General features: G+C 42.9%; 1 protein-coding gene across 1 annotated transcript in view; it reads right to left on the bottom strand.

The window, feature by feature from the left end:
- Nucleotides 1–14,226, bottom strand: part of Lrrk (Leucine-rich repeat kinase) — an 82,468-nt gene that overhangs the window by 29,154 nt on the left and 39,088 nt on the right. The window contains exons 15-33 of the mRNA XM_068769670.1: nucleotides 13,885–14,067; nucleotides 12,851–12,964; nucleotides 11,718–11,815; nucleotides 10,531–10,758; nucleotides 9,740–9,830; nucleotides 8,575–8,742; nucleotides 8,079–8,177; nucleotides 7,859–8,000; nucleotides 7,400–7,602; nucleotides 7,191–7,265; nucleotides 6,438–6,586; nucleotides 5,296–5,403; nucleotides 4,557–4,626; nucleotides 3,890–4,006; nucleotides 3,168–3,246; nucleotides 2,556–2,680; nucleotides 2,404–2,491; nucleotides 1,608–1,730; nucleotides 907–1,088 (exon numbers count right to left, since the gene is read on the bottom strand). Coding sequence (XP_068625771.1) covers nucleotides 907–1,088; nucleotides 1,608–1,730; nucleotides 2,404–2,491; nucleotides 2,556–2,680; nucleotides 3,168–3,246; nucleotides 3,890–4,006; nucleotides 4,557–4,626; nucleotides 5,296–5,403; nucleotides 6,438–6,586; nucleotides 7,191–7,265; nucleotides 7,400–7,602; nucleotides 7,859–8,000; nucleotides 8,079–8,177; nucleotides 8,575–8,742; nucleotides 9,740–9,830; nucleotides 10,531–10,758; nucleotides 11,718–11,815; nucleotides 12,851–12,964; nucleotides 13,885–14,067 — 2,442 coding nt within the window. The remainder of the gene's footprint in view (nucleotides 1–906; nucleotides 1,089–1,607; nucleotides 1,731–2,403; nucleotides 2,492–2,555; nucleotides 2,681–3,167; nucleotides 3,247–3,889; nucleotides 4,007–4,556; nucleotides 4,627–5,295; nucleotides 5,404–6,437; nucleotides 6,587–7,190; nucleotides 7,266–7,399; nucleotides 7,603–7,858; nucleotides 8,001–8,078; nucleotides 8,178–8,574; nucleotides 8,743–9,739; nucleotides 9,831–10,530; nucleotides 10,759–11,717; nucleotides 11,816–12,850; nucleotides 12,965–13,884; nucleotides 14,068–14,226) is intronic.

Here is a 14,226-nt window from a genome sequence, read left to right as displayed (position 1 = left end):
ATCTATTAATTCACATCGATAGTTGACTTGATATTTTAAGATTCTTAATTTTAGTCCTTACTTTAGTTTCTACGTAAATGCTGCCTTCTTTGAAGCAGGAAGATATTTAGAATAAGTACTATTCACCGGGAACCTTTTTTACAACTAAAGGACATAGCAGAGGATATGGAAGAATTTAAGGTAGAAGTTTTAATTTTATTTTTATTGACAAAGCTCTAAGGACCATCGACACATATACATAGAATTATTAAAAAGTTCCGCAGTCGTCAAGCATCACTTACATGGATATTTCGTAAAATAATTGCGATGTACAAATTGGACAGATGATTGTAAATGTGAGTGAGGTCCATGTTCAACATTTGACGTCTTAAGATTGAAACTATGTTCATGATATACATTTGCAACATACGTCTTATTGAAGTCGAAAGGGTGATCAAATCGCTGAAGTTGGTGCGCCGATGTCGTCAAATTACCTTCACCACCTCGACCGAAGTTGCCGATAGTATGTTAGTATTATAAACCTTTGCAGCATAACATAGTAGCATATAAATCATCTCGCTAATATATAAAGAACGCACTTAATGATTTCGTATTGGTAACGCGTCACCAATGACGACATCAATAGAAGAACCAAGAGCATTGACCTAGCTCGAAGAACTGCTCTGTTTGATGGCTGAGGAGGTTCCCAATTGGCGACCACGAGCTGGTAGACGCGGTGTGGGCTCCCACTAGGTGGACCGTCAACATAGTTACAGTGGCAGGAAGTCGCTGGATGTGGGCAACGCTGGAGGTCATTGGAGGAGGCCTATACCTTGCAGTGAACGTCCATCGGCTGAATAGAAGAAGAAGTAGAATTCCTCATCAATATCTTGGCCTAAATGCAGCGCTGGCTGATGTTTTCCTGACCTGTGGCGCGCTGGGCTCGCGCGCGGGCAGCAGCGGCGGCACGAGCAGCACGCGGGCGTCCCAGCAGAGCGCCAGCTCGAACTTGTTGAGCAGCGACACGCCCAGCGACCGAGCCTCCTCGCTGCGCGCCAGCAGCGGCGAAGCCTTGAACACGTGCGCCAGGTCCTCCACTCGCATTATCCCTGCGACCATGTTAACTTCCTCTTACATCTGGCACATGAACTCTTTCCAGCACACTCAGCATCCTTACTTCTCGTCTACCAGAGTGTAAGGTACATATGACATTTCCATCCAGACTTCAATCATCCACCCCAAGGTATAACAGACAGTCCTTTTTGCAAGGCATGCCTGAAAGAGGAGTTGACTCCTGCTTACTCTTGTATACGGGATAACATTAGGTCTTCCATCTCGGTACAACGGTCTTCTTGAAATTGCCGGCATCTAAGGGTCTGCTGTGAGTCAAGAGTGAGCTAGATTAAAGCCTACTAAATGAGCGCGGCGTTGAAACCAGACCTTGAGACTTATTTCTTATTTTTTACTTATAAGGACATGTTATATGGACATGATAAAAATGTTCAATTGGAGCCACGAGTTTAATACCACTGGTATGGTCGCTACAGATTGATGGTATAGGACGTAGGTCGTGACAATAAAATATGCAAGTACAAATAACGTAAGAAATAGTTGTGTGGTGTCTTTACCGTTGTTAGCGAAGGGGTTGACCTCGCGCACGGTGACCACGTGCGCCAGCACGTCGCACAGCCACTGCGGCCGCACGAAGTACAGCTCCTTCAGCGTCGCGTCGTCGTAGTGCAGCAGCACGCCTGCACCCAGCACGGCATCCTTGTAATTACCACTACCATCCGGAGTACACTCCCATATTATGCATATAACATGTCCTCAATACCCCTATAGAGTATCTTAACGCTTTCCACTCAAAGGCTGTTATGTAGCATCGATAAATTTTAATTGAATTATATTATCTTGCAATTCTAGAATATGTTTCATTCATTCGTGATTCAAACATTTTAGTGACAAACTTCTTTCCAGTTTTAAAATTTTCCGCAAAAAGAAGTATTACACCATGTCGAGTATCACTCGACAGTGGAGCTCGTGGAATAAAATCAGTGTCGAGTGACACTCGACATTGGAGTGGAAAGGGTTAACAGTATCCTCAAGGCATCCTCTGAATATCCCTTAAGGCCTTGTTCTCAATATGATAGGGAGTACGAGAAACCTTAAAACAAGTCACAGAAATTTAAAAAAATACCCCACACTACCCTCAGAAGACCCCATAGCATCATCAAAATACTTCCCAGCATTATCAGTTACCTCCTAGCATCTTCAGACACTACATTCTCTCAACATCTTGGAACGAGGTATCAGAGGTATAGTTCGATAACATTGGCACATTAATTTCAGTGGTATTACCCTTTCAGTTAATAGGAGAACATAAAAATTAAACCTAAATTAAATCTAGCAAATGCCTTCACTTACCGTTTTCGTGCAGGAACATGGTGGCCTGGTGCAACTCGGCTGCATCGCGAAACATACGCAGGTTCTTCTGCTGCATGTACTGGGTAACCTAAAATCGACAGGCGTTAGTGGACAATGACGGGAGTGGGGGGCAGACCTGGGACCAGTCTCACCAGACGCTTGTACTCCTCGTGGCGGAGCACAGGTTCTCGTAACTCAGCTGCCAGCGCTGCCACGCACTCCTCGAGCGCCAGGTACGTGGCAGGCACACGCTGTTCCAGTAACGGCTCCTTACTGCCTGCCACGGAGTACATTTTACTTTTTATTTACATATATATATATATATATATATATATATATTTATATAAAGTACCTCAGCTGTATGTAATTTCAAATGTACGTAATAATAAACATGTTATTCAGTTCCATGTATAAGGGTATTCCGCAATTTTTCCGCGCCAGTGTGAGTGACAGTGTTTATTTTGGACGACCAGGTGTAAATCAAACAAGTGTTACTCTTTCATAGTCATTTATTTGAATGCCACCATATTTATTAATCCAAAAATCAATAATTACTCTAATTGCATAGCACCTAATTAAATTTTTTTTTCCCCCCTAACGTGTTTGGGTAATTTTATTCATGTTTCTCCTATCTTACATTCTCTTTCATATCTTTTTTCACACATCGCCATTCTTCCCTCGTTCTCATTCCTAGGTCATAGATTATATATTTATAAAGAATAAAAACACTCCTGTTTCTTTCTTTCTTTCTTTGTGTGTCTCACCTGGAGGCTTGACGCTGAACGCCACGGAATAGATGATGTCAGCCAGTAGACGCACGTTGTGGCGCGTGCTGCAGGACACCTGCGCAGGCGCAGAACTACATCATCGCGGGCACAGAACGTTGTTAAGACATATATTCTTTGACGACCTCTTAGCATGTCATGATTATCTCATTATTATCATCAGTTACATCGAGTAAGTCTTACGTAGAGAAATAATTTTAAATTTAATGGAAATAGGCGTTACCTTGCGGAAGTCCATCCTAAGCAAGAAAAGGACCTAGGACCTACCTAGTGACTCTGTGTTTGGCATTAATCTGTGTAACATAACTCCTGAAGATGCCTCGTGGAGGAGTGAAACACGTGTTGAGTAATTTGACGGTGGCAGTTGTGTAGATCGCATTGTCTGCCGCATATGCATTTGTTAACGGGCTGGCGGGCGGGTGCACTATGTTGCACGACTACCACTGCATGTGCGGAAGTGGCTAAATATTGGTCCTTTTCTTACTTAAATCATTTTATCTCTTGTTTTACTTGGGAAAGCAAAATTTCACGCATTGACTGTGCATGGCTATTGTGATATCTGGTTGCGAAAGTGAACATACTGCGGATGTTTTTTTTTTTTTAATTAAACAGTTACGGATTTTGAGTCAGAAATTCAAACGCAATGTTCAGTTTCGTGTAATTTAAAATAACATTTTGTTTGGCTATGGCGCAGAGCTTACCTCGATGGAGTCCAGCACCCTGGGCAGGCCCAGCTTGTCGGCGTCAGGCGCTGCCATCACGGATGAGCGAATGAGCCGCTGCAGCGCTGAAGGGCTTTCGTTTTCGGGCAAGCTGCTCTGTGGGACACCAAAGTTTAAACTATCTGAACCGTGTGTCTCTACCTCTTACCTGTCTATCTCTCTCTGCTCTGTCTATGTCTTTCTCTTCTACCTTTTACCTACTAGTGGTGGATCGATGATTTCGTTAAGTTCGCGGGAAGTCGCTGAATGACATTTGGGGTAGGCCTTGCCTTGATTATGGTCTCCCATCTTTGTCTTATTCTATCACCGTCATCCTCACTCTCTCTCCTTCTCTGTATTGCTACTTTCTTTCTACAGGATGATTGCTTATAGGTATAAAAGCTTTATGTACAGCCCATTCGTCAATAAAAAGCATTTACGCCTATTTACAATTAATATTGATAAAGTAATAAATCTAAAATTTTTTAAATCGAATTATTATTTTTTTCTATACAAACGTGATCGTATGATGACAAGACAATATATAATCTGAACTTTACAGCCAGTCACCTTGTATATGTCACTGTTTCGTCTTCCTCTTTCAGTCTCTTTCACACTCACTCTCTGTCAGTCTTTCTCTATTTCTCAGTTTATAGTTAGTACTTACGTTGACGACCTGGTCGTAGTGCGTGGCGACCATTATGACGGGAGAGCCGGGCGCGCGAGCTTGTATCGAGCTGCGGGTAAATGCACTTCGAGATGATTTTATATTGTTAATAATATATCTCATTTCGGACCTTAGTGGGTCCGTGTATAAGTAAAATGTTATAAATGGGTTGGTATTTATTACAATTTACAGAATTAACTTACTCCGTACACAATGGCATGAAAGTGATACGATATATCGGCCAGTAATAATTTTTAGGATTTGGTTGGAACTAGCTTCGAAAATGTAAAGTATCAAATACGTAGACTCTGTGTTTGTCGCTATATTTATATACTAATAATATTTAATGGAATCAAGCGTTATTTTGCGGAAGTCCATCATAAGTAAGATAAGGATGAATGTTTGTTCACACCGCACATGCAGTGGTAGTCGTGCAACAAAGTGCACCGCCCGCCAGCCCGCTGATAAATGCGTATGCGCCAAACAATGCGAATTACACAACTACCCCGTCAAATCACTCAACACGTATTTCACCCCTCCACGGGGCATCTTCAGGAGTTATGTAACACCGATTAGTGCCAAACATAAAGTCTGTGTTTTTCTGTGTTTATTTATCAGCGGACTGGCGGACGGTGCACTTTGTTGCACGACTACCACTGCATGTGCGGAAGTGGCTAAATATTGGTCCTTTTCTTATCAAAGAAGTGTTTTATACTAATTTATGCTTGGAGGAGCTTACCGCAGCCAGGCAAGCGCGCCGGCCAGTCCTCGGCGGCCGTCGGTCGCGCGCCACACCACCAGGTAGAGCGAGCGGCGAGACAGGAAGTACTGGTGCGTTGCGTAGTACCTGCAACCACCAGCACCATGTCACCACCACAACAGAAATACACCGTACCCTTACACTGTTTCAAAAGATCTGCGCCCCACATCTGCTTCAATGTGGGGAACCCAAGTTCGAAGGTCCCATATTCTGTACTAACTTAGTAAAGGAGGTTTATTTTCTGAAAATTTGGTAAGGCGCACAAGCAGAGTGATCAAAAGGCTGTAGGCAGACGCTTCTTTACAAATGTCTGTGTCACCAATCAGTATCCTTTCCTATTTCCACTCCGCTCCCTCTCTACCTTCACAATTTCTCTTTTTCTTTCCTCTTTCATCCTTCGTATTTTCTATCATTCTCACACCATTCATTTACATTACATTCCCGCATCATCTTCCATGCCTCGCCACATTTCTTATAACGCGGCTTTGTTATGCTTAATCACATTACTTATTAGCTTGTACACAAAACCGCAAGCATGTGTGGCTCTCTTTTTCTTTCAAAAGGGAAGCAATGTATCCGCAAGAAATGATCTTATCAATCCCCATTTCACAAGCCACTCTTAAACCTCCATACACGGTACAGCAAGTAATTGTGTGCACCACGGCCAGGTCCACTGCTGGGTCACAGATGCACGTGGGACTCTATTCCAACTTAAACCTTTACATGTGAACACGTGGGCCAGACACGTGTCCAGTTCCACTGTGTGCAGTACACGGTAGATAGTGTCTGCGTTCGGGAATACACCAATCAGGGTCAATGGGTTTCAAAATCAATTTTGATATTGGATGCAAGCCACTTCTTACCTGTCCTGTTGGAAACCTAAGGAGGAGGTTTATGTCAAGGAGTGGAACTCCTGGCATTGATGTGATGAATAATGCTTGACATATCGTTTGCAGGATGTGCTCGATGTCAGTAAGGAATGTTAACGTCGAAGGTGCTTTAGAAACGTTTCTTTGATGCGTGAGGAATGCATTCTTACTCCACTCTGCACTTATTCCTCACGATTTCAGCACGAGTAAGATAGGAGATATTAAGGAGTTCGTGAGGGTTGGTGCACTCACTCCTGCTGGCCACCGAAGTCCCAGGTGCGGAAGGTGATGGGTCCGCGTGCAGAGCGCTGCTTCTCGTACTGCCAGGTGCCAATGTCCACGCCCACCGTCGACACATTCCCGCGCCGCGATGACTTGTTGCCCATTCGTCGCGCCCAGTGCTGGTACACACACAAAAATCATTTATCTCTTTAACAACATGTAACATAAAATGTTTTATTTGGTCATGAATTGTAATTAATGGTATTGCTAATACTTTTGTTTTCAAAAACAGCGTCGAGGTAAAGACTTATGTTTTTTTATCGAATACATTACTCGTTCGTATTCGTGAAGCCTGTGCTCCGTGAAAACCAGCAATATAACACTATACTTTTAATTTCCGGTCTGCTTTCCCACTCATCTGTTTTCAACAGCTGGAGTTTCAAGTTAAAAGAGTAATATTTTTACAGTCATTTACGCTCTGCTGTCGAGCATTTTGTACATTGAGATTTTAGATTTGAAAGAGATTTATAAACGATCGAGTTTGTATAATGCTTTTGAAAAGAGTGACAAAGATTTCTTTGATACTGTCGCTTCGTACGTGAAAAGAACATACAAACTTGAACCAATTTATATATTGAAACTTTAGAGAACCTATAAATTTGAGCGAGGAATTCACGAAAGCGCTATTTGAACGACTAGTAGCGCCATCTATAATTTTTTAGAGAACTATTCCTAGTTACTACTTACAGAATAAAAATGTAATGATTTCGAACAGATACCTACATCGGTGGCCTTCCTGCGGTGCTGTATGGCGGACTCTTGCCGCAGACATTCCAGCAGGCTCGTCTTCCCGATCCCCTGTTATTAAATATTTTCAATTATTTTGATTCCAAACTAATATTCGTGTGTTTATTGTACCAGCATAATCGCCACTCCCACGAAACAGTGGGGATGGACTGCCTTTGCCTTCTTGAAATAAATAAGTTTATTACCTGTACACCGACGAGCATGAGCTTGATGCGCGCGTAGGGCTTCGCCTCCTGCAGCACGGAGCGCAGGTAGCCCACCACGTCGAGACTGCGGCAGCGCGCGCCGCGCACCATGGACCGCAGCGGCTCAGCCAAAGAGCAGCCCGCCGTGTTCAAGTTCCACAGCCGCGTCAGCAGTCCCATCTGCGGCGGCAGCTCCGTGATCTCTGCACAAATGTCCACCTCCATGAGTTAGCACAGCAGCCGATAAGGATCCTACTGCAAGGTATAGACTTTCCTCAAAGATCGACATAATTATTGGCGTTGCATTGACTATGAAGCCGGTTCACGTAATGGTAGACTTACTCAGGCAGCTTCTACCAGCTTGTGATCGCCGTGATCAAGCAATGTGTAGCATTGTATGGCGGTGTAATGATAGGCAATGTAGTACAGTGTAAGAATATGCAGGCCGGTATGCCTAACCCTTATTGCCGCTAATGTTCAGCACAGAGAGATTGGCCAGCTCGTGGATGGCCGGCGGCACGGCGCGCAGCAGGTTGCAGGACACGTCCAGCATCGACAGCAGCGGGAACAGCAGCCGCTCCTTCACGCACGACCCGGAGCCCTGCGGAGCGAAGGTCACAAATCATTCACGCTCAACCCCAATCCACCTGGAACTAAGTACATGCAGGTAACAACGCACCCACTCGTCGTCGTCACGGGAGTGATCGTGCACGGCGGCGGCGAGCCCATCGTCGTCCGTGGTCAGCTGGATGCGGGTCAGTAAGTTGTTGGCTAAGATCTGAAAGAAGAGAGAAGAGTTATTGTTTCATCTTAAAAAGTGTTCCTTAGTAAAGATCTCATCAACAAAATATTAATAAAGAAAACATATATAAAGAGCGAAAGAAGATGCACCGAAGTGAACACTGCACGCAATAAAAAGTGTAATAGGGGCTACACGCTGATGATGATTATTGGAAATAAAAACATTTTTAGTAGAAGTAATCCTTTAATAAAATGTCTTTTACTACATCGTGACTGTAAATAAGAAATATGTCAATAGATGGCGCTAGCTGTAGCACCATGAATACCAAAAATATACTATTTTCTCTAAAATACAATAGTCTAACATCTTTATTTTTTTCGAGCATAAAGTAGAGAAATTCTTAACAGAGGCAATAATAGAAGAGAAAAGGTACCAAAGTCCTCAGGCCCTCCAAGCGCAGGTGCCTCCGGGCGGGGCAGGCGGCACTGAGCAGCTGCGAGCGCACGGATCCCCCTGATCGAGGCCGTGCCCTCCCTCCTCCCGCCTCGCCCGGACAGAAGCAGGCCAGGGGATCGCCGTCTGATAGCCCGAAACTGTCAACCTGTCAATTATTTGCATTATCATCTATTCTCAACCACTCAGTTATGGTATTGACGCCAGGGTGGCGCTGTAGTGCGTACTTCAAAACTATACGACTTTGATTAATTGAATCTAAAGCCATTAAATGATTATGACAAATGTCAACATTTTGACAGCTGTCATAATGTTTGTCATTGGTTTCTGTTGCAATAAAGCGGGCATGAAGGAAGCTTTTGCCTTTCGTTAAACACCTCGTGAATCCTGTCTGATTATGGTCGTTTAATGACACAGAAGTCAAGGGAATTTAACATACGTCCAATACATACGTAAGACGATAGGTGTTCCGTAAAGTATTTATGTATATACATGTATATTTATATATATATATATATATATATATATATATATATATATATATATAAATATATGTGTATGTATATATATACTAGCTGATCCCGCAAACGTTGTTTTGCCATGTAATATATGTTATCTCTAGGAAACATTGAAAAACAAATAAAAAATAAGTGTTGATTGTAGAGGGATGAAAATTTAGGGTTGTATATATTTTTGTATGCTGTATTATAAAAAAAATTAAAACAAAAATTTTGCCAAAAAATAAAAAAAAATCTTTAGGGGTGGACCACCCTTAACATTTAGGGGAATGAAAAATAGATGTCCGATTCTCCACCCTGGCCGATGTGCGCGCTGAGATTCACGAAAATCGGTCGAGCGTTTCGAAGGAGTTCAAACACGCATACTAGTGGAAGATATTAAAACAAATAAAAGAGCGAGAAAATAAAATTTATTATGTAAATAATTTAAAAAAAATGTTCTACCCACCCATAATAGGAGGACAGTCATAAAAACAAAAAAAAACTAAAGGAGAAGTTAATTCTAAAGTGTTAAAAGATATCCGTGTCTGAAATAATTGACTTAAATTGTAATTCAAGTTACTTGCCATATTTCTACCAATAGATGGCAGAGCTATCGACACTAAGAGTAAGGCAAACAAAGGTTACCTGCGGCAGGCTGGGCCAGCAGGTGATCTCGTTGTGGCTGAGGTCCAACTGGCGCAGGCTGGTCGGGTATGACGTCACGTACGACATGGACCTGCACCACCAATGCCAATTATTCATAACAGATTATCAATTGAGTATTTTTAAGCACTTTCCTTAAAGACAAAGGTCTTTGTGTGCCCAAAGGCCTAGGCCAAAATTTTCTCTGACGTACGATCACCTCCTAAAGTTGTGCCACTTAGAAATATCTAAGATCACCTGTGGGCATTCTGGAAGTCTTTTTTAAGTCACATAGGGGGATTCCCCGTGGAGTAATTAAAAGAGTCTCTCAGAGTCGATCTCTGTTTAAAATACGATGATCTGGGCCAGCTCTATGCCTTGGGTAGAACGTTGTTCCTGTAAACCATACTTGACTGGTCCTAACATGGACCTATGAGGCACTCCCATCTTGAACAGTTACAATTATCGAACTATCGGGAGAATTTCTCTCCCTAACGGCGGATATGGAGGACAGTCCCACTACGTCGGACTGTCCTGTCCGCGGCGGCAACATGTGCGCCCTAGCGCATTGACGTAAGTCAGCAGCCCGGATCCCCGGTCGCTCGGCGCGCGCGTCTCACACTCTGGGTCCGACCGCACATCAGCGCACACGCAAGCGTGCCGCAATAAACTCTTGTTTCGACGCGCCTACCTTTGTATAGTGGTTGTGTGAACAATAAATTAGGATTTTCTCAATAGCATCCGTTTATCTCATTTCACCACCACAAGTACTATCGATGGGCGGCTGAGGTTACCTGAGCGAGTTGTAGGCCATATTAAGACGCGTCAGTGACGGGGCGAGGCAGGCCAGCGGCGGCGGCACGCTCGTGAACTGGTTGTGCGAGAGGTTCAGCGAGCTGAGTGGAGACACGCCCGTGTGCCCCGCTGCCCCGGCGCCAGCTGCCCCGCTCGCTGCCCGCGCCGGTGGGGGCGACGGGGCCAAAGTTCCCCGCCACGCGTGGGCACGCCGCGCCTCCGAGCACCTACCGACCAAGGTCAATTTATATACATGTCCAATTCAGTACGCTGTCCAAATGTTCACGGGACACGAGGGTTTCTCCGGGTAACATAGATTCAAACTCAAGGTGAGTCTGTCATACATCTGTGAACCGGGTGAGGACCAGACCGTGGTACACCTGGTCATTGCCTGTTCCACATTTGGCGACGTAAGAACAGAATACCAGCCTCGGTTAGAAGAGAGAATAGAGGAAAAGAACGTCGCCTCATCGGTAAGCAAAGAGGAGTGTCGACAGATATTTTTAGAGCTTAGCAAAATCGTAACAAGAAAAACAATAAAAAGTAATAAATAAATAAAAAAGAACAATAATAATATTTAAGGGAATCAAGCGTTATTTTGCGGAAGTCCATCATAAGTAAGAAAAAGATGAATATTTGGTCACTTCCGCATTTGCAGTGGTAGTCGTGCAACAAAGCGCACCGCCCGCCAGCCCGCTGATAAATAAACAGAAAATCACAGACTCTGTGTTTGGCACTAATCGGTGTAACATAACTCCTGAAGATGCCCCGTGGAGGGGTGGAACACATGTTGAGTGATTTAACAGTGGTAGTTGTGTAATTCGCATTGTTTGCCGCACGCGCATTTATGAGCGGGCTCGCGGGCGGTGCACTTCGTTGCACGACTACAACTGCATGTGCGGAATTGACTAAATATTCGTCCTTTTCTTGTTAACAATAATAATGAAATGAATATACCTATTGAAACTGATGACCTTTTTGGAGAACATTATATATTGTGTATATGTTTAACAATTATAATAAGTGGATAAAGCAACGGGCAGGAAGTTAAACAATGATTTGCATATTACTTAAAGAAAGGAGAAATTAAAGTAAATGTTTCTTAATTATTTAAGGAATTGTGTGAGAGGTGGATGTATGGGCGTAGCTGTGTGTGTGTGTATGTGTGGAGTACAAGAGCACTCACACGGCGTGCCCCGCGCGGCTGGCCAGCGTCAGCACGGCGTCCTCGTCGTCAGGAGAACTCTCGCTTCCCTCTATGGAGGGACTACGCGACGACGACTTCTATGCACACACAAACACACAAATATTATAAAGTGTGCACCAATACCTCGCTTTGCGTCTTTACGTTTTGTGTTTTTTTTTAAAGTTGCGTCGCTGCTTAATTAGCACTAATTTTCACTGTGCGTCCTTAGATTTTCGAGGTTGCGTTGTTTTGGGTTCGAGTCTTTAATTTTTTTTTTCTAAAAGATGGCAACACTTTGGTTTCTAATTGCGCCGTGCCATCAAAACTCGGGGATTCCCTTTCTAACTAAAAATCAACACAATTTGAATACAGTTTTATTTTCACTTTGTTTTGCTAATTTTATAGTTCAGTTTCAATTACATAGTGTGTTGTAATATAGTGTGTTGTGCTTTTTTTTAAAAGAGAATAATAAATTTATATAAATTTTTACGTGTTGTTTCTGGTTACAAAAAAGGTAAATATTATTCCAGTTTATTTACTGGCAGAGTTATATTATTTTTGTTTTTTAAATGTCTACATTGTTCAATTTTCTTTTTAAAAAGTAGTAATTTCGTAACCCTGGAACCTATATTCGATCTTTACATGGTTTGCTAAAGAAAATCTTAAATCACTTTGCGGTGTTTCAATTTGCGTCGTGTTCTTTTTGGCGTAACCACGACGCAAAGCGAGGCATAGATGTATATAAAGGAATACAGATAGATTTTTATATAACAGATCTATGGAATCAAATACTTTAAATTATTCTCTGGTCAGCCAATAGACGCTCAACCAAGTCATCGGTCTACCTAGCATGGGTCTGACCACTCCGCGTCTACGAGCCTGTGGTCACCATTCCAGAACTTTCGGCTCTAACAGATGTCGGTTGCACGAACAATATACCTCGCCAACTGCCATATCATACGCGCTATTTTTCGAACTATGTTAACGACCTGGATTTTTCTGGGAATCCAGAGCACAGAACTCTTTTTTGGTCTATTAGTGATCTTATGCCTTCATGTTTCGGAACATCTCCCACACTGACCATCCGTATTGAATTGTGCGAATGAATAATACAAGTATTGATTTGTACTTACAGATTGGGAAGCGAAGGGGAACTGGCCGCTGTGCAGCGACGGCGATGCGCTGAGCTGCGGCGATACCTCGCTGGGTGACAGCGCCCCGCCCGCCGCACCGCCCCCCGTCTGCGCCTGCGCATAACAAACTCGCGTCAACCACACAAAAATGTCGAACTCGGTACATGTTGGGATATCACTCTATACTAGTTATAATTCATAATATAAATTCTTATATACAAATAGTAGATATATGATAAATACAAGAAATAAAAATATACTCATAAAACCTTCATTTTGTCTTCAAGAAATTAACTAGTCATTCATAGGTCTATGTGTACGCATATATAATAAATATTTAATGGAATCAGGCGTTACCTTGCGAAAGTCCATCCTAAGTAAGAATAGGACCAATATTTAGCCACTTCCACACAGTCGTGCAACTACCACCGTTAAACCACTCAACACGTGTTTCACCTCTCCACGGAGCATCTTCAGGAGCTATCGCACACCGATTAGGGACATTCTGTGATTGGCAGTTGTGTAATTCGCATTATTTGCGTTGCACGACTACCACTGCATGTGTGGAAGTGGCTTAATATTGGTCCTTTTCTTACTTAATATATAATAAAGTTCCTCAACATATCTTAGACCTACCTTTTCTTATATTTAAATATAAAATTAAATGTATATGATTAAATAAATCTTAATATAGCATTCAAGGGTTTTTGGTTGATTGAAATGTATGGAATTTGGTTTGTTGTTACATTTACATGGTTGGTATTATAATGTACACATCAAACATTATTAAATTACATTATGAAAGAGCAACTGTTGAATTTCGTGCCGGCTCTTAGCACCAGATCAGCATTCCGGTGGTAGCTTACTATTTATAATATTAAAATAATCGACGATTCAAGTGTAGGTAAATGCCTCCTTGAATAAAGATGTTCTTAATTTGAATTTGCGTAAAATTGTTCCAGCACAGATTTCTAGAATTTTCTATGTTAGATATTTTTGAGCACAAGTCGGTGTGTGACAGTATGAGGACGCACCTCTCGTCCGGAGGGCAGCGAGGGCAGGTCGCGCAGGTGGTTGAGCGCTGCGTTGAGGTCGCGCAGGCTGGGGGCGCGCCACAGCTCGGGCGGCAGCGCTCGCAGCTTGTTATTGGAGACGTCCAAGCTGGACAGCGACGGCAGCGAGAAAAGCTCAGCTGGAAGCTCCTCCAGACGATTATCCTGACAATATTGGAGACAGGCATTTGAGAAGTGATTTCCAAACTGTGGTACATGAACAATGGAGCCAATTTACTCCCACTACAAGGAATTAACTTTCCCCAAAATTTCCTGAGTCATCAATGGGGTCTTTGTTGCCCCAAAAATAACTCCTTCTTTCTA

The sequence above is a fragment of the Battus philenor genome, unplaced genomic scaffold, assembly GCF_028537555.1.
Source record: "Battus philenor isolate CCGP_79_NKW_IND1 unplaced genomic scaffold, ilBatPhil1.0.hap1 SCAF_29, whole genome shotgun sequence".
Lineage (NCBI taxonomy): Eukaryota > Metazoa > Arthropoda > Insecta > Lepidoptera > Papilionidae > Battus > Battus philenor.
The sequence above is the reverse complement of the archived record's forward strand: the minus strand, read 5'-3'. Positions and strand labels throughout refer to the sequence as shown.